The sequence below is a fragment of the Emydura macquarii genome, unplaced genomic scaffold (assembly GCF_026122565.2).
Source record: "Emydura macquarii macquarii isolate MOO-44397 ecotype Brisbane River unplaced genomic scaffold, CSIRO-AGI_Emac_v2 contig_499, whole genome shotgun sequence".
Taxonomy (NCBI): domain Eukaryota; kingdom Metazoa; phylum Chordata; order Testudines; family Chelidae; genus Emydura; species Emydura macquarii.
In genome coordinates this window covers 15,606,545-15,631,283 of record NW_027130636.1, presented here as the reverse complement: position 1 = coordinate 15,631,283, position 24,739 = coordinate 15,606,545, and the positions used below count along the sequence as shown (strand labels likewise).

Sequence of the window (24,739 nt, the reverse complement as noted above, 5' to 3'; positions counted from 1 at the left end):
CAAGGTCCAGCATCAGGATTTGTAAAACAAAGACTAAATTGCTGCCACCTTATCCTGGCTGACAGGGAAAGACTCAGCTCAGTTTAAAGATACGGTTTCAGCATGCAGATCACCTTTCAAACCAGGCTCAGCAACTAATAGAATATATCTAAGGTTCTTGGTGGCACCCATCATCTGAGTACCTCACAATCTCTACTGTATTTATCCTCACAACACTCCTATGAGATAGTACTGCCCGGTCATTCCCCTTTTATAGATGGGGAACAGTGGCTCAATGACACTAATTGACCTGCTCACAATGAAAGTCTCTAGCAGAGCAGGAAACTGAACCTGGGTCTCCCAACTCCCAGTGCTTGAAGCAGTATCTCACCCTTCCTATAAGGAAGTGGACAGGCTTGGGCTGATGCTTTTCCAAAAAGTTATTTTAAACCATGCTGTTTAAATAAATACATAAATATTTTGTGCTAAGGAAAAAACACTAATTTATTAGCAAGACTTCCATGAATCAGAGTTTGCATAAATATGCTAAATAATACATTATGGGAAGGGGAGTCCCATAGGAATGAGTTTCTGGAAGATGACAATTCTCTATAAACAGAATTGTAGGAAAAGCCCCTCTTGGTTCACAATGCTATCGCCCCCCCCTCAAGACGCACTACCATAACTCGTATTGGTAATGAACCAACAGCTCCATTTACAATTACTTGCTTTATGCATTTTGTCATTGCTCCAATATCTCCTATCTGAATTTCGGGAAGATTTACAAACAAGTCTGCATTTATAAATACATCAGGAAGATGGCTTGCAAAATCCAATTGACAGAAGAGTCAGATAAAATCAAAGGTCTCCAAAACATATTTGGTCATAAAAACCATGCTCGGTGAGCTAAACTGCAGCTATTAGAAGGTGAAGTAGTCTGTCTGAGGAAGATCTGAGAGATGCCAGTTCCCCTTCAATCAGATCTAGAGCAGAATATGCTGCAGGGGAGAGTGGAGTCAGCCCAGTTCTATTTCCAGAGTTCTCCTATGGGTTTATCCTGTACCTCTTTCATGGCCTCCTCAGTGAAAGACTTTATTTCATTATGCAACTCTTCAATGCTCTTCGAAGCATCAATCGTCTGTATCCAAAATAAAAGCACTGCATTTAAAACATTTCTCTCAGTATGTAATGCTCCTTCATTGAAGGAAAAAATAAGACAGTGAAATGTTTAGAAAGGGGAGCCAATGACTATCTTGGACTTATTTCCATTCTTCCCCCACTACATTAAACCTTTTACATCAGCTATCTCTATTCCAAATCAAGAGAATAGTGAAGAATGTTGATTTTACCTCTTGTGCACCATTCCTGTCCTGGAACTGGAAGAGACAGAAATTGAATGCAGGGAAGAAGACCTAACCAGCGTGGGGTGGGATAAGGGAAAATACAAACAGTTATTAATGAAGAGGATTTGTTAGTGACAGAGGCTATTGGGCATTGGACCTAAGGTGTTATACAGCCCTGGCACTAACAGAATCTCTGAGAAGAGACGAATTTGATTTATTTGGACAAGATGTTAATCCTTCACTGCATGTGCAAAAGTTTTGCCCTTCCTGGGGATATGTACTGTCCAGCTGTTTTCTGAAACGTGAACAGCTGAGTTCAACTGAGATAATATGCTGCTCTTGTATAGTGCCGTCTAAGTGAGGCTATCAAAACATTCTACAGCTAGAGAAACTGGGAAGGACTAGTCTATCTTAGCCCATCTTCCAATGCACCACCCCTGTTGCAAGAGACTCTGTTAGGCCTTTATTTTTACAGAAATCACAGTTAAACAGGAGGGTGGTCAAATAAAAGAAACCTACTGTCAAAGTTAAGCTCCAATGTGTTAGTTTGTTAAATTGAGACATTCCAAACCAGCATTAAGCCAGGAAATTATAGGGGGTTTTCTACGGTTTGGAGCAAAACAGTGGAGTTTTAAAAGACAATCTAATGCCTTTTCACTCAAGTTGCTGCTCATTCATTGCTAAAATCCATGGTAATTGGTAAGGCCAACACTCATTTCCATGGCTTTAAATTACTTAGACAATGAGCAGAATGAAGTTAGCACTTGATGAACTGTTATAAAAGATGCAGATTTTGTTTCTTTTAAATGACCTAATACTGGAACACACAATGGTATGGCTGGAAACTGGCAGGTAAAGGATTCTCAGATCACTAAATCCATGGTTAACAAGATGGGTTTTCACTCTAGCTGAATGAACAATTCGCAATAGTTTATCCAGCCTCATTCACAAATAGATTGCTATTTCCCCAGTGTGTTTATTATTTGAAAGTATTCAACCTGGTTTTAAATCTACAGATTGACTGTGAAGAGCTGAGTGTTTGATATTATTCTATTCAGTGATCACAGTAACTCCTTTAACAGCTTAAATATTGAGTTTATATGACTATACAGACAGGGATTTTCAAAACCATTTTAGAAACACTTGTCACTATTTCAGTCTTTGTTCAGCGCTTATCAACATTTTGTTGATAACTGAGATGAACTCCAGCTGACAAGTAGATCCAGTCCAAGAAAATGCAGGTCACCATCCACATGAATGAGAACTTAGGTTTTCAAGGCAGATGTACATAAATTCTGTATTTTTAAAAATTTGGTTAATTAACAGTCATTTAATGTATGCAAAAGTGATAACTGTTGACCTAGTTTTATATCAAGCTTGATAGCCCATTGTTGCAGTCATTCAAATGGTGAATTGCATTTCCTGTCTCCTGACTGTATCAGAAGATTGCTCTGTTGTTGACTGCGCTACATTTTAACAGTTTTGTCTTCACCGTTAAGGATTAGAAAACCCTTTACATAATAGAGCAATTTTTCCTTGAAGAGGCTCCAAAGGATTAAATCTTGAGAAGCTTAGTTTTAGTTCATTGGCTCATCTACAGCCTTTCTGGGAAGTTACCTCCTTACCTTCCAGTTTAAAGTCTTGTCCTTCATCAGATGGTGGTAGTGCTGTAGAACTTTCTCCTGGAAGGAGCTGTTCTCATAACGTTCGTTTCCAAAGTTCTCTCGTTTTGCTGCCTCCGATGTGCTCAACTGAAGAAATAGGATCAAATCTGGCTTTGGAAGCCCTACATCAGGCTGTTTGCACCAATCCAAGGAGAAGTTCTATCCAAAGTGAGAAGGAGAAATAAATTGGAGGTGGAAGAAACAAATCAATGAAAACGAGAAAAGCAAATCAAGAAGAGACCAGCAGGAAAACTAACAGCCACTGAAGAGAAATACTACTAACTGATAGAAATAACCCAACAGGTTATTTCTGGGGCGGATTGGGGAGACGGAATCCTTTATTGCTCGCTTGTTCAACTTTGCCGCCGCGAGTGAGCAATGAGGGGATTACTTCATAATTCTTTTATCCATAACTATGTAAATGTATCCATTTTCAGCAACTCCCCACAGACCCTTGTTTGGTTACATTGACACCTATAAAATGAATATTAACTACATAATGAACACAATTATACCCACCCGTTTGTTGTTTACAAGATTACCATACAGAGGGCAGGCACATCACCTTAAAACCTATTAATTTTACCCTAACATTCTTTGAAGTAAAGGCATGCCAGGGGGGGAAGGAAGATAATGCTTTCTTCCCACCAAAGGCCTTGTGTAGGAGTGGCAATAGTCTCATCCGCTGTGCAGATGGCCAGGAAGGGAGGAAAAGAAGAGAGATAACAGACTAACTAGAACTCACACCAATTAGCAGAAACAAGGTTTGCCCATGCCTTGACCCCATTCCCTGTAGCTTAGGCCTGACCACTTGTCCATCTTTTAACTCTTTACTCTCATACACTAACCAGTGCACCAGATTCTCAGCTGCTGTGAATCAATATAACTCCATGCCAATTTACACCATCTGAGGATAACCCAAGTATAGGTACTAGAAAAGACATAGCCCTGGTCTATACTTACCTGGAGATTCGGCGGCAGTCAACGGGAGTTACGCAAACTAAATCGACTGCGCTGCTTCCCTTCTGTGCGCTGTCTACACTGCGCTGCACCCGTTGACGCAGCACTACGCTACTTGAGGGGGTGGTTTACCAGCGTTGACTTCCTGATCGATTGAGCAGGTCTACACTGACCGCTCAATCGATCCAGAAAGATCAATCTGGTGGCAGCGAATTTGCCACCGTAAGTATAGACATGGCCATACACAAAAACTTATGGCCTCCGAAGTGCTGTGCACTTGTAGTTCCCACTGAAGTCAACATGAACGGCAGGGACTCAGCATCTCGGCAAATGAGATCATTGACATTTAAATGTTGAGTCACTTTTTCAAATGACATTTGACATTAAAAAGACCCAGGCAGTTCTATCCAACAAAAAGCTACTTTTGCATGAAAGCACATTCTTTACCAAAACAGTATTTTTATGCCTGGGCAGACAACATCAGAAAATTCATAGCTTGCCATGTTCACTGATCTAGCCAGAGAATATCTTTTAGACCATCTTTGCTAATATAGTAATGAGAAGATGGGGATTAATACAAGAATCAAAAGGTGGGTAAGGAACTAGATTAAAGGTGAGACTACAACGTGTCATACTGAGAGATGAATGGTCAGAGGGAGTTCCTAATGGAGTTCCTCAGGGATTGGTTCTGGGACCAATCTCATTTAACATTTTAATTCATGACCTTGGCACAAAAGTGGGAATGTACTAACAAAATTTCCAAATGACACAAAGTTGAAATGTAGTGCCAATATAGATTAGGACCTATCCTATAAAAAGATTTGGCTGACCCTGAAAACAGGAGTAATAGAAATGGGATGAAATTTAGTAGTGCAAAGTCATGCACTGAGGAACAAACAAGAATTTTTGCTGTTAGCTGGGGATGTATCAGTTGGAAGTGACAGGAAGATGAGAAAGATCTGGGTCTATTGGTTGATCAAAGGATGACTATGATCTGCCAATGTAATGTGGCTGTGAAAAAACCTAATGCAATCCTAAAACGCATCAGGCAAGGTATTTCCAGTAGAGATAGGGAAGTGTTATTATCATTATACGAGACACTGGTGAGACATCATCTAGAATACTATGTGCGATTCTGGTCTCCCATGTTTAAGAAAGATAATTCAAACTGGAACAGGTGCCGAGAAGGGATACTAGAGTGATCAAAGGAATGGAAAACTTACCTTACAAGAGAGACTCAAGGAACTTGGCTTGTTTAGCCTAACCAAACAAAAGCTGATTGCTCTCTATAAATCCCTCAGGAGGCTAACTCCTCCCTCCCTGGTATTTATTTAAATTAAAGGCCAATGTTGGCACAAGAACACGTAGATATAAATTGGCCATCAACAAGCTTAGGCTTGAAATTAGAGGAAGGTTTCTAACCATCAGAGGAGTAAAGTTCTGGAACAGCCTTCCAAGGGGAGCAGTGGGGGCAAAAAACCTAACTGGTGTCAAGACTGAACTTGATACGTTTATGTAGGGAGTGTTATGAGGAGGATGCCTACAATGGTATGTAGCTGATCTGCAACTGCTGGTAGCAAATATCTCCCACGGCTGGAGATGGGTCACTGGAGATGGGGAGGGCTCTGAGTTACTACAGTGAATTCTTTCCCAAAGTCTGAATGATGGGTCTATATCCATATGCTCAGGGTCTAACTAAGGGGTTCTCAAACTGGGGGTCGGGAGCCCTTACAAGGTGGGGTGGGGGTGTCATGAGCTGTCAGCCCCTACACATGCTGCGGCTGCAACTATCAGCCCCGTGCACGGCTGACAGCCAGAGCCCTTCAGAGCTGGGTGGCTGGAAAGCAGCAGCTGCTGATTGGGTGCTCTGAAGGCAGCACCAACCCCAGCAGCAGCATAGAAGTAAGGGTGGCATAGCATGGGGGGGAGGGGTCGGGTCATCACAGCCTGAAATATTTTCAAAGGGAGTCCCGGGAAAAAAAGTTTGAGCACTCCTGACTGATTGCCATATTTAAGGTCAGGAAAGAATTTTCCCCCAGGTCAGATTGACAGAGACTGTAGGGATTTTTCACTTTCTTCACCAGCACGGGGCTCAGGTCATTTGCAGGTATAAACTAGAGTAAATGGTGGATTCTCTGTAACTTGAAATCTTTAAATCATGATTTGAGAACTTCAGTACCTCAGCCAGATGTTATGGTTCCATTACAGGAATAGGTAGGTGAAGTTCTGTGGTCTGTGATGTGCAGAAGGGTCAGACTAGATTATTACAATGGTCCCTTCTGGCCTTAAAGTCTATGAGTCGCTAAAGATGGTAGAAAGCCAACTTGCCAAACCTACAAAGCTTTTGCCAATCTTTATTTACAATTATAAATCCTTCCATTAATCTCTTTGAAAATTCCAGGGCTAGGGGCAAATTCTTAAATAGCCTCCAGCTTCTCTGGGCTAGCAGAGCAGATGGGGGTCTTGAATGAACCAGGTGATGTGAGTAGTAAGTACCAAAAGTCAGATAAGGCCACTACTCTCAACAGCCACCGAGTGTTTTAAACTGCTGACCTTTGATGGAGATTCTCAACTATGTCCCTACATAATCACCGTATCCCAGGTTTGTATAACACTGTATCCGTACTGATTTCTGAGCTGTTAGATGCTTAGAAAATCAAACCATTTATTTAGGCTTGACCCTTGATGCCAAGGTCAAGAACCTGTTTCGTAAATCTGGGTCAAATATGCTTTATCTGACAAGTTATTCTGCATGTCACTCATTGCAGGGAAGGATCTGTCCTGATATCTAGGCTGAACCTCTTCTTCCTTGATTTCAACCCGATTGGTCTTTTCACCTTTCTCTTATACAGTGGTCAGCACACTAAGCAATGAACTTCCAGGCTTCATATTGCTCACCTCCACAGGGACCCTGGGCATCACAAGTCAATTTCAGCACCATGCAGAATGCCCTCCCAATGAGACGCAGGCACTGCTTTGCTGTTCACTCACTCACCTCTTTGGCACTTGTGAAAGCCACCCCGGAAAAGGCGTATCTGTCCACTACTAGAGTGATACCTTGATTTAACTTCTCTTTAATCAACGGCCTGAACAACAACAAAAAAGAAAAGACATGTTACACTCCATTGTACCCTGGCATAAATTTAAAAAATTCCCCACAGAGGATGCAGCAGGTGGGCTCTCTCTAATTTGTTGATGCATTTTGCTATAGTGATCTTTAGCAACTGTAGGTGCTAAAGTACTTTGTCAGCTGAGGCTGTGATTTTTGTTTTTAAGCTGTCACCCACAGTCTCTCTCAATGAGCAAGAATCTTCCCAACCTTGTTGCATCACTATCCTTCTAACCAAGAAAGAGTGGATGGGACTCTTTTCAGAGACAGACAATGCTGCTCCTTAGCGAGAAGGGTGCTTGCTGTGGTTGCTGCTGCTTGAAACAGTACTACTTTCATATTGCTCTTTCTTAGGGGCTGAGCAAATAACCTCCCAGCATAAAAAAGCAAGTTCCAGAGCCACAAACCCCAAGTCTCCTGCATGGCAATACAGTTAAATGATCTATGGACAAAGTATCAGCCAAGCTGAAAGAATCCACAGAATTGGGGCCAAACGAGTGGTTTACTTCAATTTTTCTATTTGGTGTGGCATATACAATTCAGGACTATGTGTCTATTGGGCAAGAAACCACTTGGACTTCTCCCAAAGTGGACAATGTGTTAAGACTCACTCATCTTCCACGATGGGAATTCAGGCATGTTTCCAATCTCCTTGGCACTAGATAAGAATGAGCTACCACCAACCTCAGCAGGATCAGAGAAATCTTTGGAAAATGTAGTTTTTAAAAAGTGAAAACCACTTTTTCTATTTCATAGATTTTCAACTAACACCACTATTTTTTACAAATGTAAACAATTAAACTTGTAAAAGTCTAGTTTGGCTAAAACCCTACATTATTCTACCATTTGTTGCATGAAAGGAGCAGTATCCAGGTTGGACTGTCAATAGATCGTATTAAAGGCAGTACCCACTCTCAAGGATGCCGTCCTAAGTTTCTGTAATAAATGGTGTAGTGCATACTTCCTTATAAAGCATAACTGCTGAAACTTAACTTGAGAAATGAAGAACACCAGTTCTTTAAGAGCATCTTGGCAGCGAGAGATTTAATGAGACTGCATTCTAAAGCCCCAATTCTGCAATTGGATCCATGTGAGAGCACGGACTAAGAATGTTTCACTTTATGATGCCAGGAAGCAGATATAGGGCTGATGCTGAGACTTCTCATACCACATTAACTTTAAGATGAGTTAAGGAGCGTCCAGCACATGAGAAAATCAGGCCCCTTAGACCCAGATCCTGCAATAAGCTCTCCACTGGTGGACCCCATGCATGCACAGAAGCAGTATCTGCCTGCATAGAGCTCATTGCAGCCTTAGAGCCTTAATTCAGTGCAAAGGTAGGCACCCAAGTTTGGAAGTTTTAGCCTGGGGGAGTTTGTTCCAGAGAGGTGTTAAGCATCTGTTACTCTCACTGAAGTTCTAATGAGAGAGGCTCAGCATCAGGTCATAAGCTTGCAACAGCATTTGTTAGGTGGTAGAGAGCTGAACCTCTCACAAATGAGCAGTTCTTACATTTTCTTCTTATATCCAATGTTGAAGTAAAAAGCTGTCCATGGGCCACTTCCATCCCTTGTAAGTCACTTAGAAGTTTTATCACAATTTCCCTTGATTAAAGTTCAGGGAATACGACTCAATCAGAAGTCTTAGGAACTGGTCAGAATCATGTTGAATGTTGTTAACCAAGTACTTTGAATGTTATCATCATTCAGGACAGTAGTATAATGCATAATTTAGAAGGGATATGTCATTTTTTAATTCTATGAAAAAACAGTCCATGCCCTAGCTCCATCTAACCAAGCCACTTATGCCGAACTCCACTGGGAGAAGCTGGGGTTCTCTGTGGCTGCCACAAAGTCAGATTTACTCACTCAATGCTCCTCTCTCAGTTCAATCCACCCTGTGATTGTTGCTGCTCCCTCTAATTAAGAAAAGGCAGAGGAAATTCAACAACAGACCTGGTAACATAGAAGAAATATTTCCCCAAACCAGAGGCTGGCCCCTGCCTCCCCAAAAGGTTAATAGACTAGACCAAGGATTCAGAACAGATGTTCTGGTCAAAACACAAGTAGGTTATCCCTGCAGTAGATAAACTACAAATCAAGAAACCATGTGAACCCAAGATTAAGAATACTTGTGTGAGAAATCTAAACCAGGCTTGTTGGTATGGCAAATTGAGAGCTGGAGAAAAGCTCTGCATCAGTCACTGTGCCTTCAGCTACAACATCAGGAAAAGCATAAAATCTGTGTCTTTACTCTTAGCATGAATAAATTTAGCACTCAAAGTGATGAACTTTTCATTCTAGCCTAATTCAAAATGATGTTAGCAGATGCTTCAGTAAACTTCAATCCTAACCTGAGGCTTTCTTAATTCTGTTCCAGGCAACAGAGAAGTGGTAGGAGGAGGAGACTACTAGTTCACTTTCACCTATACCTGAGCTGAGCTTTTTCAGGAGATTACAAGGTAACATGTTAACCCACTGTGTGATGGAGTCTCCTAAAACCTCTGGATTCAAATCTGTTCACTTTACTTTAAAACTCAAAAGAATAATACTTACACTCGTTCCCAGCGGTTAGCAGAGAAAAGCAGATGCACTGTGTGGTCCTCCAAATTGCTCTTGTTCTCCAAGTAGGAGCTAATTAGTCGCCCAATTTCTGTTGTTCTGTCTGGAAAAAAAAGGTACGAAAACATCTGTGTGAGTTATGCCATCTCTTGCTTCAGTAACTGTGCAATATGATTTAAGATTTACTCCATGTACAAACTGCATGGAACACATACAAATATTTTAAACCCAAGACTAAAACCAGTCAGGCTCGGGCATAGATGCTGCTACTCTGAAAATCCAACTGTTCAATTTTTGAAAATTGCTACACATAGGGAAGCACAACCGCAATCTCCAGGGCAGAGTGAAAACAAAAGTGGCAGAGAGGAGTAAATGCACTAAATGGAGGAAAAAATGACAGAAAAGCCATGCATCTTGCCCTTTCTAGTGTGGCAAGACATTCCCACCACAGAGGGTGCACTGTGACAGTTAAGAAACCATGCAACACAAGCTCAGAATGCAGCTACAGGTATTAGTGTTACATTCCCCCCCAAGTTGTCACTAGTCTCTCTCCAAGTGTGGGGGGCATGCCCTGGGGCAAAGCAAAAGACTAGCCAAGGGTGAGACTGGGCACAGAAGACTCTTACATTTAAGGGCACGTCCTCATTGGTTTTATTTTTCTGGAGGGAAGCCTGGCTGTCAAATTTTGGGAAACGCTAACTGGAAAGCCAGTGCAATCACCAGCCCTTGGTGTGCACCCCTTTGGTCCCCTCATGCCTTGTCAGTGAGTAAATGGGGCTGCCCCCCACCCTATGTCAGTGGGGTTAACGTTGCTAGCTCCTACGCCGTTCCTGTGGTTAGCCGCGCGCCCTGCTTGGCCCTCCCCCGCCCATGTGACGGCCGGGGGGTAACGGTGCCTCCATGTCACGGGGCTTGGGGGCCGCGCAGGGGCAGGGGACGGCTAGGTACGCCGCCTCGCACACCCCGAGAGCGAGGCCGGGCAGCCCAAGTTCCCCCGCACCCGGGAATCGAAGGAGCTCGGCCGGGTGCCCAGCTGCCCACAGAGCCTCCACCAGCTTCCGGCCCTGAGTGCTCTTCCCGGTCCGGTCCACCCCCTCCAGCACCACTAGCGCCCCGCGCCGGCATGCCATGGCGGCGCGCGCCACCACACCCAACCTACTACCGCTCGCGGCCCGGCCCGCGAGACAGGCGCGCGAAGGAAGGAAGGAAGGAAGCAGCAGCGCGTCCGCTTCCTGCGAACCATAGAGACGCGCGGGGACAGTCTGGGCGGCAGAGGCCACCGCGAATTCCCGAGTCCGCCAGGCGGGTCGGGTGGGGCGGAACAGGAGCGAAGCTCCGCTCGCTGCCCTTAGGCCCTAGCCCAGCTATGGGAGCGGGGCTGTGTGGGCCCGCCCGCGCCTGGGAGGCGGGGCGCTGGCTTGCGCTCGGGGGTGTCACTGCCCCAGACTGGAGGGTGTGTGTGGGGGGGTGGGGGGTAAGAATCTGTCATTGCCCCAGTCTGGATGTGGGTGGATGGGAAGGGAGAGGCTGTCACTGTACAGGCTGGGTGTGTGGGGGGGGGAGAGGCTGTCTCTGTACGGGCTGCGAGGGTGAGTGAGGAGGCGAGAGAGAGGCTGTCACTACACGTTGGGGTGTGTGTGTGGGAGGAGAGGCTGTCACTACAGGCTGGGTGTGTGGGGGGGGGGGAGGGAGAGGCTGTCACTACAGGCTGGGTGAGTGAGGGGGGAGAGAGAGGCTGTCACTGTCCGGGTTGGGGGTGGTGTGTGGGAGAGGCTGTCACTGCTCCAGGCTGGGTGTGGGGTAGGGAAGGGAGAGGCTGTCAGTGCCCCAGGGGCGGAATGATGGGGAGGTGTGTCTGCGTGAGGGGAGGCGAGTGGCACGCGCATGCCGGGACCACGTCCCCGGCTCTGGGTGACACCTGTCCCTTCCCCCTTTTGTGGTGGCGGCTGTGTCATTGCCCCGCCTTTTTATTGATATACAGCTGGCGGTGTCCCGAGCGACCAATCAGCGGCGGCAGCTCCTGAATATGGAATGAGGCCGGGGCTGCGGCCCTTGTCATGCGGGCCCGAGCGACGGGGGGAACAGCGCGGCAGGGAGCGAGGCACAACATGGCGACGGCCATGTACCTGGAACACTATCTGGACAGTGAGTGCGGGCTCGCCGCGGGGATTGGGGCACCCCATCGCCTGCGTGGGAGGAGGGTATCAGGGCTGGCGCCCGAGGGGGCCGCTAGCGGGAGGACCCCCGCGGCGGGGCGGGAGGGGCCGCTTGGGCTGGGGGAGGGGAACGGAGCAGAGGTGGTGACGCTGCTCAGCCCCGGGGGCGCCTGGCGCGAGCGCTGTCGCTGTCTGCAGCTAGCTGGCTCGGGCTGCGGGAATTACAACTGCGTCACTTACCCGACAGGGCGGGGTCTCGCCTGCGTCATCAATAGCGTCTCTTGCGCGACGAGAGGCGCGTGACTGGCTGTGCTATCTGTACGTTTAACGTGCGCTGACTGCGAGGGCGGGTAACTATAACTAACTGGGACTCTTAGTGCACCTTGCTCCTGGGGGCTGCCCTTGACTTGTTCTACTTTGTCTGCCTCAGTTTCCTCTCCCCAGGGTGCTGACCCCCCCAGCCTGCCTCAGCCTCCCCTCACCCAGGGGACTCCCCCTGCCTGCTTCAGCTTCACATCCTCTCCTGTGTGATGCCCTGAGCTGCCCCAGCTCCCCCCTTTCCTTCCCAATGGGGCTGCCTCTGCGGGGACTTGTTAAGTTGTGGGGTGCAGTCCAGACCAGTGATGTGTTGTCATCTCTTACCCTAAAACCTTAAGTACCTTTAAGGTTTGCTACTGTAGTTTTCTGCCTGAGGTGCTCACAGTCAGCAACAAGCATGTGCTCTGTGTCTGCATGTTGGACAGCCCCTAGTCCAATGCTTTGGCTCCGGGAGCCTGCTTGCAACAGACTTCCACCACCATTGGTTAACAACTGGTAAGGTGATGCCACGCTCTTCCCAGTCCCAAATTTCCCCAGAAATGTGTGTTCTGATATATCCAATCCTGACATGGAATAATCAGAGGAATGTTAAGGTTTGTTACTCCTTTGAAAAGTCAATATTGTGAGGGATATATGCATGAATTACAGCCACAGGTTTAAGCAAATAAAGCCTGTTTACTCACATGCATATAATTAAGTCAGGGTCCCTTTCAGCTGAGACGAAACGGCTGGACAGACACAAACAGTTTCATAGGAAAAGAATCCTTTATTCAGCTGAAGACTTGCAATAAGAGGATTGCAAACCCCTCCTGTTTCTTTTAGTCATGCTTATATACCTTTTACCTAAAGGAATGGGCCCCCCCTAGATATTAAAACCAGATGGTGCACATCTCCTGTTTCTCCCTAGTATTTCTGCTTACACTGCAGTTTCATATATACGTTCCTTCTTTTCTTTTTTTTTCTGTTAAATTCTGCTTACAAAGGACATTCCTATCCTATAGCTTCATGACACTTTCATGTATAATATCCTTTCTTATCGTTCACCACTCTCATGTTTCCAGCTAATGATTTCTACATGCATAATTTCCTTTACAGTCCCCCCTTTCGGCCACGGTTCATATTAATATAGCCGTGGACGATAACTACGTTCTGACCCTGTTTGGTACACACCCATACAACACTGTAGGCCGCAGCAACCTAATACAACTATAATGACTATCATACAAAAAATAAAGAACAGGTACTTCAGCCAGGATAGGTCTGGCAACCAAGAGGTGAACCAATGCCAGACTTTTTCAAAGCTGGAAGATGTGTTATCTAAAGTAACCTTATGAAACAACAGAGCTTGCTGTTGGACAATGTTAATGTCAGTTTCTACCCTGGCTTGTTGATTGACAAAAGTACAGCAGGATGAGTTTACTACAGCGCACACACACCCCTGTGCTGCTAGTAAATAGTCAAGGGCAATACGGTTCTGAGCCACTACTCCTGACAACTGAGTTACTTCTTCTTGTAATGCTGTTAAGGCATCCCGAGTACTACTGGTAAAGCTTTCCAGTGCAGTGCAATTCACTAACCCCCAGCCAAGGGAGAAATGATCGTGCAAAGGAGTGAAATCCAGAACCTCTGGTTATGAGGGGATTATAGACACGTTTTATACGGTGTGGAGGGCCACGCATCCATCTCTGTACCTGGGTAGCGTTATAGATGCCAACCACCTCGGGGATCACTGTGCCAACGGTGCAGAGCCCCCACCAGTTGGCCGGGAGCACTTTATAGGCCGTGCCCCCACAAAGCCAGTACCATCCCCGTCCATAGGGAATGGGCCAAGATCTGTCCGTCAACCCTCCTTGTATTCCACTGAACCACTGGGTGAAGTTACACCCGGTGGTGTTACCAACAAAGTAAGTGTGGTTATTGTCATAGTGCCTGGCAACACAGAGGGTTTTCTTTACATCCCTGGGGATCCATATTTTCCAGGTTAAACCTGTTCTATTATCCCAAACTTTTCCCTTTTCTTCTATATGTAAATGAATTTCTATCCAAGGGGTAGGTGTTTGCTTTTGAATATAGATAGGGATCCCTTCTACAGGAATTCCCCTTTCTCCATCTATTGGGAAGTGGCTACAGATCCAACAATTAGAACTTCTAGTAGCCTTCGCCAGTTCCTGGGTGAGCTTGAGGAGCATATTGCCATTCCAAGCTGGACTAGCCACAGAGGAGTAACATAAGAACAGCAATAACAGAGCTTTAAAAAGGACACATAATAGCTGCTCCTGGAACTTTGTTATTTTTATGATTCTTCCACCAGCAGCAGCATAACACAGAAAGGATTATTATAAGTCCAATGACAATCACTACTATATCACTCCCATCGATCATTTGTCTACTACAGCCCAATTATACAAGTCCTTTCTTCTAAGGCACAAAGGGGGAACCGTTTCTTTAGCGGTGGAACCTTGGTCACCACTAGGTTGAAAGGCCTGCTTCACGTGCGTGTGATGTATCCACCGGTCCTTCCCTGCTACGTGCACTGCGGAATGAGTGGTTAACAGTACTTGAAACGGTCCAGTCCAAGCCGGGGTTAAAGAATTTTTTCTTTTATGCTGTTTGACCCATACCCAGTCCGCCGGTCGATAGGGGTGCAAACTGCAATCTAAGGGTACTGCCTGAGTTGTGGCAGCACGTCTATGGAGATAGTTGAGAGTTTTCTGCAAAGAAATAACATATTCCGTTAACTTATCATCCCCTCCCAGCAAACTGACATGCGGATTATCCCAACGATGAGTTACCAATGGTGGGTGTAAAAACAACAATTTGTATGGTGAGAATCCTAGAGGCTGTCTGGGCCGAACTCGCAGTTCAAAAAAGACCGAGGGAAGGGCCTCAGGCCACTTTACCTTAGTCTCGGAGCAGGTCTTTCCTAAAAGAGATTTTAAACTTTGGTTAGTCCTTTCTACCTGCCCTGAGGATTGGGGATGGTAAGGAGTATGGAACTTAGCAGAGATACCCAAAACCTTATACACCTCCCCCAAAATTTTTTCAGTGAAGTGTGAACCGCAGTCCGAGTTAATTTCCTCAGGGATTCCAAAGCGGGGAATGATTTCTCGGAGCAATGCTTTGATTACTGAGGCAGCATCAGTTTTTCTGGCAGGGAAAGCCTCTGGCCATCCAGTTAATTGGTCTACAATGACCAGGCAATGTTTGAACCCATTGGCTTTCGGCAAGTCTATGTAGTCTATTTGTAATTTTTGGAAAGGGAGATAAGTCCACGGTCTTCCGCCCTTTTCTTTGGTCGACGTGGAAGATTTATTAAATGCTTGGCACGTCAGGCATGTCTGGACCACTCGTGCCGCTTCCACATGAATCCCAGGTGCAAACCAGGTAGCAAGGACTTGTTGGGCTACTCCTTCCCTTCCGGAGTGACCGTGCTGATGTGCCTGCTGAGCTAGAGAGCGGAGTAAGTAGCGTGGGGCAATGGGTCACCCATCTGGGACCCTCCATACCCCATCCGTGCACTGTGCTTCCCACCTTTTTTCCCACTCTTTATATTCATCTTTGGGAACTGAGGAGTATACTTCATGCAAAGGCGGGAATGTAGCCTGTACCTCCTGAAATCCTGATGGTTGGGGTTGTAGTTCTGCCGCTTTTGCTGCCTTGTCTGCTAGGTCATTTCCTTGGGCTACCTCCGTGTTTTCTTTAGAGTGCCCGGGGCAATGTACCACTGCAATGGCGGCTTGGAGGTGAATCGCAGATAGGAGATCAGCGACTTGTTTGGCATTAGCAATAGGCTGGCCAGTGGAGGTCAGAAAACCCCGTTGTTTCCACAGCTGACCGGTTGCGTGGCACACCCCAAAAGCATACTTTGAGTCTGTATAGATAGTGACTCGGCCGTTCTGGGTTAATTTGCAAGCTTGTTTGAGAGCAACCAGTTCCGCTGATTGAGCGCTGGTTCCCGGGGGCGGGGGCTTTGCCTCCCACACCCAATCGCTAGACACCACTGCATAACCCGCGTACCTGATACCGTCTCAAACGTAGGCGGACCCATCCGTGTACAACACATAGTCCGAATTCGGTAGGGGCAAGTCACTGAGGTCTGATCTGGGTTTCTCCTGATATTCTACCAGAGCGCAGCAATCATGGTGAGGCTCTCTGTCTTCCGGGTGAGGCAACAGGGTGGCTGGGTTTAGGGTAGAGCACCGCTGGATACTGATGTTATCTGCAGTTAGGAGCAGTGCCTCATACCTGTTGAGTCTTTGGTTGGAAAAATGCTGAGTGTTATGTTGCAACAGTAAAGCTTCTACTGCGTGTGGTACTTTAACAACTAAAGGGTGTCCCAGCACTAGCTCTTGAGCTTTTCTCACCAGTATCGCAGCTGCCGCTACTGATCGCAAACAAGTTACAGCTGCATGGGCGACTGGGTCCAAGAGGACCGAGTAATAGGCTATCGGTCTGTATGAGGTTGCCCATGCCTGAGGGTCTGTATGAGGTTGCCCCTGATGCAACGCCCTTATTTTCATGCACAAATAAGGTAAATGACTTACTGTAGTCTGGCAGTCCCAGGGCTGGTGCTTGCATCAGAGCATGTTTAATTCTGTGGAATGATGTCTCCATTTCAGGAGTCCACACGATAACATCTGGTTCGCTCTGGGAGGTAGCATGGACTAAAGGCTTGGTTAGTTCTCCCAGACCCGGAATCCAAGGGCAACAATAGCCTACCATTCCCAGTAAGGCGCGCACCTGTCACTTAGTTCGAGGCCTGGGCAAGTCCTGGATACTTTGTATTCGCTTGGGGGACAGCTTCCTCTTCTGATAGCTGAGTAAATGTCCCAAATACTCAACTTCGGTTTGGCAGTATTGTAACTTAGATGGAGACACCTTGTGCCCCCTATCTGCCAGTCCCTGCAACAGGATTTTAGTACTTCGTTGACATTGTTCTAAAGTTGGAGAGGCTACCAGTAAATCATCCACATATTGAATTAGAGCAGACTCGGGGGTCAGGATGATGGTAGATAGATCTCTCCTAAGTATTTGAGAAAAGAGGGTGGGGCTTTCCACATAGCCCTGGGGAAGGCATGTCCATTGGAGTTGACGCCCTTTCCAAGTAAAGGCAAAAAGATATTGGGAATCAGGGTGCACAGGTATACTAAAAAAGGCTGCACACAAGTCTATGACGCTGAAATAGCGAGCAGTGATGGGGATGGAAGTAACGATAGTAACTGGATTTGGGACAACCGGGTGTCGAGGTATCATAACTGTTTATTGCCCTTAAATCCTGAACAAAGCGATAAACAGGATTTCCTTTGGGGTCTAACTTAGGTTTCCTTATTGGCAATACAGGGGTATTACAGGGTGAAGTACATTCAACAAGAATACCTTGTGCGACGTAACTCTCAATGAGAGGTTGCAATCCAGCCTCAGCTTCCTGGGACAGAGGATATTGTGGGATGGAGGGCGCAGGTCCCGGCTTCACACGAATCCGGACAGGATCAGCAGATTTTAGCAAGCCCACCTCAGTGGAGGACCATCCCCACAAAGGTGTGGGAAGATCTTTCAATTCCTCAGGAAGAGACTGTACTGGTGAAGCTGATACCAATACTGATTGGAGTGCACCCGCTTGGGGCCCTGGTAACCTCAGGACGATTCCTCTGGGTGAACATTCCAGGGTGGCATGTAATTTACAGAGGAGGTCTCTTCCCAGTAAGCTGGCTGGAGCCCCTTCTACCAAAAGGAAAGCATGCTCTTCTGAGAGAGGGCCAATGGACACATGGGTCGGGTGGCTTTGGGGAACCTTAGTAACTCTCCCAGTAACCCCAATAATATTTTGTGAGCCCTGTACAGGTAACCCTACCTGTTCAGGGGACATACTCAATGAAGAAAGATCTGCTCCAGTATCTATTAAACACGGGTACACTTTTCTAGCTACCGTTATTGGAACATATGGAGATAGGGTAGGACACTGAAAAGAAAAAGTTTCTACTTCCCCTAAGTATAACATGTGGAAGAGCCCCCCAAATTCCTATTCTGATTCCCACATCAGATTTCCCATAATTGGTCCTTGATCCCGGGGTGGGTACCATGGTCCTGGGGTCCGCCACCCTTTATGATTGGGACCACCTGATCCCCTTGCTGGAGGGGGTCCCCTTTGGCGGACGGGACACTCTCTTTTCCAATGTCCTGTCTGCTTACAGTAATTACAGGTGTCCCCTGCCTGCAGGCCAGCACCTGGTTGTCGAGGGGTCCATCCTGAGCGAGGTTTTCTCCGCCCTCGACCTCCCGGTCCCAAATGGGAAGTTAAGGCAGCTGCCAAAAATTTTGCCTCTTGTTGTTTTAATTTCAGTTTTTCAGCTTTCTGTGCTTCTGGACGGCGATCAAAAGCATGGACAGCCAAGTCCAGAAGTTGCTGCATTGTTTTAGTATTCCAATCAGAATGATATTTTGTAATGGATTTTTTTATATCAGCCGCACACCCTCCCACAAAGGTAGACACAAGAATCCCTTGATTTTGTGGTAATTTTATATCAAATTCTCCCCCGTGGGCCGCTATAGTTTTTAACAGGCAGCTATAATAATCTTCAGTTTTTCCCTGGACTATAGCTGTGACCTTTGTCCAGTCCTGAGTTTTTCACCCAGCCCTCCTTAAACCCTCTAACACTGTTTCTCTAGCCTGCTTTAAAGCTTTTCGGTCATCTGTTTTGTCATTTATAGCCCATTGGGGATCCTGGAGCGGCCAGGCAGTTCGGTTTTGCTGGTCCTCCTGTTGCCACAAATTTCCTTGGTGTATTACTTGCATTTTTTCTGCTGTACTTAGGAGGCAGTCCAATAATTGAGTCATGTCCACCCAAGTGGGGTCATGAGTGGCTATTATAGTCTGGATTTTTCTAAGGACTGCCTCTGGGTCATCCCGAAATTTAGGGGTCTGTGCCTGCCACACTTGAAGGTCTTGAGGATTAAAAGGCACATGTGAATAAGGATAGAAAATACCATTCTGGGAGGGAACCGGATACTGCCAAAGAGGGCACTGCTTTGCAGCTTCAGAGGTAGAGGTCACCTTTGCATGCTGTGCTCGAGCACGGGTGACCACGGGTGACAAAGAGGTAGGGCGTCCCCTGCCTGATTCGTCCCCCGAATCCCCTATGCCTCTATAATCCTCTCCCCCTGAATCTTTTTGCTCTGGAGAGGCAGGTTCTGCTGCTGCTGCTACACCCTGCTGTCCCAGCCCTGCTAGTGAGGGATATATGGGATGCCATTCCTCATCCTCTCGGTTAGGGGCTGAAGGGGGACAATAAGCAGGAGGTTTTTCAGGTTTCGATTTCATAGACATTATCCTGCTAGGCTTGAGTTCCCTATCTCGTTCATCTGCCCACACAAACCAAAAATCCATCTGCCTGGGGTGCTTATCCTCCAGACGGTCCTGTACATTTTTTAAAACTAAAGGTTCTATACTTCCCAAGACGGGCCATGCCAATTTGCCATCTTTGGAAGTGTAGGCTGGCCAGTCTACTTGACAGAATTTGACTAATTTCTTTTTAGTTATACCAATGTGATGAGTACTCTCCAGTTTATCCCAGTTACCCAAAAGTCTTCCCAAGGGGCTACTACTCGGAATGGATCTTCCCTGACCCATTATTAATACCCCAAGGGTGGGCGCCCCTTTACCAGTCCTCCTTTTATAATAGAAAGGAGGCTACACCTCTGAGGAATTATCCAGACACCTCTGAGGAATTTACCATTTCAGAACAAAAGTTACAGAGCAGGATAGAGTTACGGTCTCTTTGCGGGAATGGAAAACATAAATTCCGCCACACAGCATTTCCGGCCTTAGACCGGCTGGACTGCCTGCAGATAGGTCAGTCTGTGTGTCCAGTATCCAGGGAGACCATAAAACGGAAGGACCTGAGACGGTCCTTAAACAAACAAACAAGATAGAAAGGGGTGAGGAGATTCCGTGCACAAAATGACCTTGTGCCACCCAGGACTTCTGCGTTAATGATCCATCTGGATCAACACATGGCCACCGTCAGGGACGGTGCTAGGGTGCCCGTTTTGGAATCTCCTTAGAGAAAAAGCCTATCAGACACAAAGAGACAGACAACAAACAAGAACAGAGATTTTTTTCTTACCGAACGATCCGGGTCTGTCCGCCTGTCTCCTTATCGACGTACGCAAATATCCCACACATGCCTCTGTGGTGCAGACCGAAGGCTCCCGGAGAGCAAAACCACTCTCCTGCCGGCTTTAAGGGAGCTGTTCAGGTCTGGCCTTAAGACGGCAAGGAATGCACTTATCAATCGAGCTGATGTCCCACCAGAGTCGCCAAATTGTGAGGGATATATGCATGAATTACCGCCACAGGTTTAAGCAATTAAAGCCTGTTTACTCACATGCATATAATTAAATCAGGGTCCCTTTCAGCTGAGACGAAACAGCTGGACAGACACAAACAGTTTCATAGGAAAAGAATCCTTTATTCAGCTGAAGACTTGCAATAAGAGGATTGCAAGCCCCTCCTGTTTCTTTTAGTCATGCTTATATACCTTTTACCTAAAGGAATGGGCCCCCCCTAGATATTAAAACCAGATGGTGCACATCTCCTGTTTCTCCCTAGTATTTCTGCTTACACTGCAGTTTCATATATACGTTCCTTCTTTTCCTTTTTGTCTCTGTTAAATTCTGCTTACAAAGGACATTCCTATCCTATAGCTTCATGACACTTTCATGTATAATATCCTTTCTTATCGTTCACCACTCTCATGTTTCCAGCTAATGATTTCTACATGCATAATTTCCTTTACAATATCCAACACTTTGTTACTTTAAGTAGAATTACCGAAAAGTTCATTTCAAACACAGCACTGGGTTGGTTTAGATTACAAAAAGAACAAGTTTATTTAATTTCAAAGATTTTAAGTGAGCACAAGTATAAGAGTTAAAGTAAGAAATGGTTACAAGAGAAATAAAGATAAAACACTTTCTAGTAACTAAAATCCAACAAGCTAGACTTGCTTCAAGGAAAAGCCTCACCACATTTCTATCAAGATGGCTGACAAAAGCTCTGGGTCAGAATTTATCCCCCAAAGTCAAAGGGCTGGTATCTTTGTGCACTACAAAATTACATTGACATACAGTCACCACACTAATTGAATCAGTTTTACGTGTCCGCGCTAAACTCCTTTTGTCAGCGGTGCACATCTTCACTAAGAGTGCTTGCACAGATTTAACTGTCAGTATGGGGCACTGTGGGACAGTTTCTGAAAGGCAGTAAAACAGTCGATGTTAGCAGTGCAGTATCAATACAGACACTGAGTTGACCTAACTGCCTCTTGCAGAGGTGAAGTTATTATGTCAGTGTAGTGGATGAGTTACTTTGGTGGGAACTATATTTTAGGGTTGATGCTTACAGAGTTATGTTGATGTACGCTGCCTGAGTCGTCTTAGGTGAAAGATAGATAACTTGTGGGTTGTTTATTTCTTTCTTTTATAATCTAGTGAGCCTTTGAAATAGATTCTTCTGAGGGTAATCCCTAGATAAAGTTCATTCAAACTGAGAGGAGGGCAACATGCAGTCTCCTGTGAGTGGGTGCCTGTGAGTATTTGGACTACCTTTTGCATGTGTTTTTTCAGACAAACCTATTGAAAGCTTAAGAGGAAATAAAACAAAAGGGAAAGATCCAAAGGAATTTGTCCACCTCTGTTTTCTGAATCTCTCTTCATGTCATATGTAACTTTCAGTCCCTGGGTCTGGCTGAGCTGGAGAGTGGCAACATGACACGAGGAGACTTACTCATATTACAGAAATGAATCCAAATACAAAGATATTGTACTTGTGTAGCTCCAAAACAGAAGGGCAGTTGTTATGGCTTTAAAAAAAGTATAGAATCATAGAATATTAGAGTTGGAAGGGACCTCAGGAGGTCATCCAACCCCCTGCTCAAAGCAGGACTAACCTCAGCTATATCATCCCAACCAGGGCTTTGTCAAGCCTCAGCTTAAAAACCTCTAAGGATGGAGATTCCACCACCTCCCTAGGTAACCCATTCCAGTGCTTCACCACCCTCCTAGTAAAAAACTTTTTCCTAATGTCCAACCTAGACCTCCCGCCCTGCAACTTGAGACCGTTGCTCCTTGTTCTGTCATCTGCCACCACCGAGAACAGCCTAGCCCCATCCTCCCTGGAACCCCCTTTCAGGTAGTTAAAGGCCGCTATCAAATCCCCCCTCACTCTTCTCTTTTGCAGACTAAACAAGCCCAGTTCCCTCAGCCTCTCCTCATAAGTCCTGTGCTCCAGCCCCCTAATCATTTTGGTTGCCCTCCGCTGGACTCTCTCTAACTTGTCCACATCCTTTTTGTAGTGGCCCAAAACTGGACACAATATTCTAAATGTGTCCTCACCAATGCCGAATAGAGGGGAATAATCACTTCCCGTGACCTGCTGGCAATGCCCCTCCTAATGCAGCCCAATATGCCATTAGCCTTCTTGACAACCAGGGCACACTGCTGACTCATATCCAGCTTCTTATCCACTGTTACCCCCAGGTCCTTTTCTGCAGAGCTGCTGCCCAGCTCGTCGGTCCCCAGTCTATAGCTGTGCATGGGATTCTTCCTTCCTAAGTGGAGGACTCTGCACTTGTCCTTGTTGAACCTCATTAGATTTCTTTTGGCCCAATCCTCCAGTTTGTTTAGGTCACTCTGTATCCTATCCCTACCCTCCAGGGTATCTACCACTCCCCCCAGCTTAGTGTCGTCCGCAAACTTGCTGAGGGTGCAATCTACCCCATCCTCCAGATCATTAATAAAGATGTTGAACAAAACCGGCCCCAGGACCGACCCCTGGGGAACTCCGCTTGTGACCGGTTGCCAGCTAGACATGGAGCCATTGATCACTACTCGTTGAGCCCTATGCTCTAGCCAGTTCTCTATCCATTTTATAGTCCATTCATCCAACCCATACTTCTTTAACTTGCTGATAAGAATACTGTGTGAGACAGTATCAAAAGCTTTGCTAAAGTCAAGGTATATCACATCCACCGCCTTCCCTACATCCACAGAGCCAGTCACCTCATCATAGAAAGCAATCAGGTTGGTCAGGCATGACTTTCCCTTGGTGAATCCGTGTTGACTGTTCCTGATCACCATCCTCTCTTCCAAGTGCCTTAAAATGGATTCCTTAAGGACTGGCATTTAAATTTCTCTGTTTCCTTGAAACCATAGAATTTAGGGGCTATTTACAAAAAATCCATCCATCCCCCAACTCCTCCCAAAAAATGCAGTCTCTTGGTGAAGGAAGTAAGTTTCTTGTTGGGGTTGTCTGCTGAAATGCCAATTATTTATTTCCTGCCCCCTCCAGTGTAATTGCATGAGCATGAAATGTGTGATTGTCAATCGCCTTCCCCACTGATAGTTTGAGGTTTGCCTCTACCCTTTGTTAGCCTATTGGGTCTGTTTATGTGATAATGCAAATACATTCTCATTGTCTTTCAAAGTATTTAGGCCATAACTCCTTATAAGGTGGAAAAACTACAGTCCTTTGTCTTGGGTGGAGTAACTCCTGCTTGGCTGGCAAACACATTTTAAGAATTATAATTTCAGTTTATGTCCATTACTTTGCATCACTTGCTTGCACCTACATTATACGATATTAATGAGTGAGTCATGAGCGTTTCATTGGCATCTTGCGTGACACTTACCAGATATATTTCATGACATTGAAGATTTGGTATAGTAGAACAAGTTAAGCCAGATGCAGTTCATTACCAGCAATGGGTGTCCCTTGCCCTTCGGTTGTTCTTAATGTCACAGGGCTACACTCCGCCTTCAGTAGCAGTCCTAGTTCCCACAGCACATATAGAAGCTGCATCTCGTCTAATAGGATCTGTGCCTGCTCCTCCATCTTATGTAGGGGCCATATGTGTAGGAGTGTTGGAAGTGAAGGTGTATTTAGACCTGACAGAAGCCTGCAGTGGATTTTGAGTTTGTTTTGATAACATTTAATAGCATAAGTAGAACTGTGTATGTGTAAGAAATTGAAAAGTAATCAAGGTTGTGAGAACAAGAAAGGATAAAGTAACTAAAAAGCTAGAAAAGCTTGGTTTGAACTAACACTAAACCTGTAGTGATGGGGGAGAGTTTTCATGGAAATGAGACAAATAAGTACGTTTTTAGAAAAGATAACAGGAAGTTATAAATATAAGTTTGTGTAACAAAGGGTGGTTGAAGCTGTATTGTCCAGTGCTGGAGGTGACTGTGATGAGATCCTTCCAATGAACTTCCCACTTGTGAGTAATTGATCACAACTTGCTGACTGTTTTGCCTTAATAAAAATTTGTTAGACCCATCTGCTAAGTAAATGAATCTCAGCCCAATAAGGAGCTGTCTCTGCACCCGCAGTTCCTTACAGGCTTCCTCTCCACCCCTCTTTATAAAAGTGTTCCTCTCCTGGTGTAACTGTTTCTTATAGATTGCAGGACCAGAAGGAACCCCTGTGGTCATGTATTGTGACCTCTTGTATTACACAGGCCATAGGAATTCCCCAAAATAATTCCTAGAGCAGAAACACCTCATCCTGATTTACAAATTGTCAATGATGGAGAATCTACCATAACCCTTTGTAAGTTATTCCAGTGGTTATTTACTCTCGCTGTTAAAAATG

At 45.7% G+C, this 24,739-nt stretch overlaps 2 protein-coding genes across 5 annotated transcripts in view; one reads left to right on the top strand and one right to left on the bottom strand.

The window, feature by feature from the left end:
* Positions 1-465: 465 nt before the first annotated feature.
* Positions 466-10,769, bottom strand: DTYMK (deoxythymidylate kinase). Of its 3 annotated transcripts, XM_067538993.1 has the most exons (6): positions 10,617-10,769; positions 9,611-9,719; positions 6,942-7,032; positions 2,948-3,145; positions 1,329-1,391; positions 466-1,117 (listed from the first exon to the last, which is right to left on the bottom strand). In XM_067538993.1, exons 1-6 carry the CDS (start codon positions 10,744-10,746, stop codon positions 1,007-1,009), a joined length of 702 nt encoding a protein of 233 aa, XP_067395094.1. In that variant the 5' UTR covers positions 10,747-10,769; the 3' UTR covers positions 466-1,006. The 3 variants fall into 3 exon arrangements, with proteins under 3 accessions (XP_067395094.1, XP_067395095.1, XP_067395096.1); XM_067538994.1 differs by lacking the exon at positions 1,329-1,391 and having other exon boundaries at positions 10,579-10,769; XM_067538995.1 differs by lacking the exon at positions 1,329-1,391.
* Positions 9,451-24,739, top strand: part of ING5 (inhibitor of growth family member 5) — a 34,254-nt gene continuing 18,965 nt past the window's right edge. The window contains exons 1-2 of one of the 2 annotated variants that reach the window (XM_067538991.1): positions 9,451-9,516; positions 11,598-11,761. In XM_067538991.1, the coding sequence (XP_067395092.1) occupies positions 11,674-11,761 (88 nt within the window). In that variant the 5' untranslated portion in view covers positions 9,451-9,516; positions 11,598-11,673. Of the gene's footprint in view, positions 9,517-11,459; positions 11,762-24,739 lie in introns of those variants that run through there. The other variant, XM_067538990.1, reaches the window with a different exon arrangement.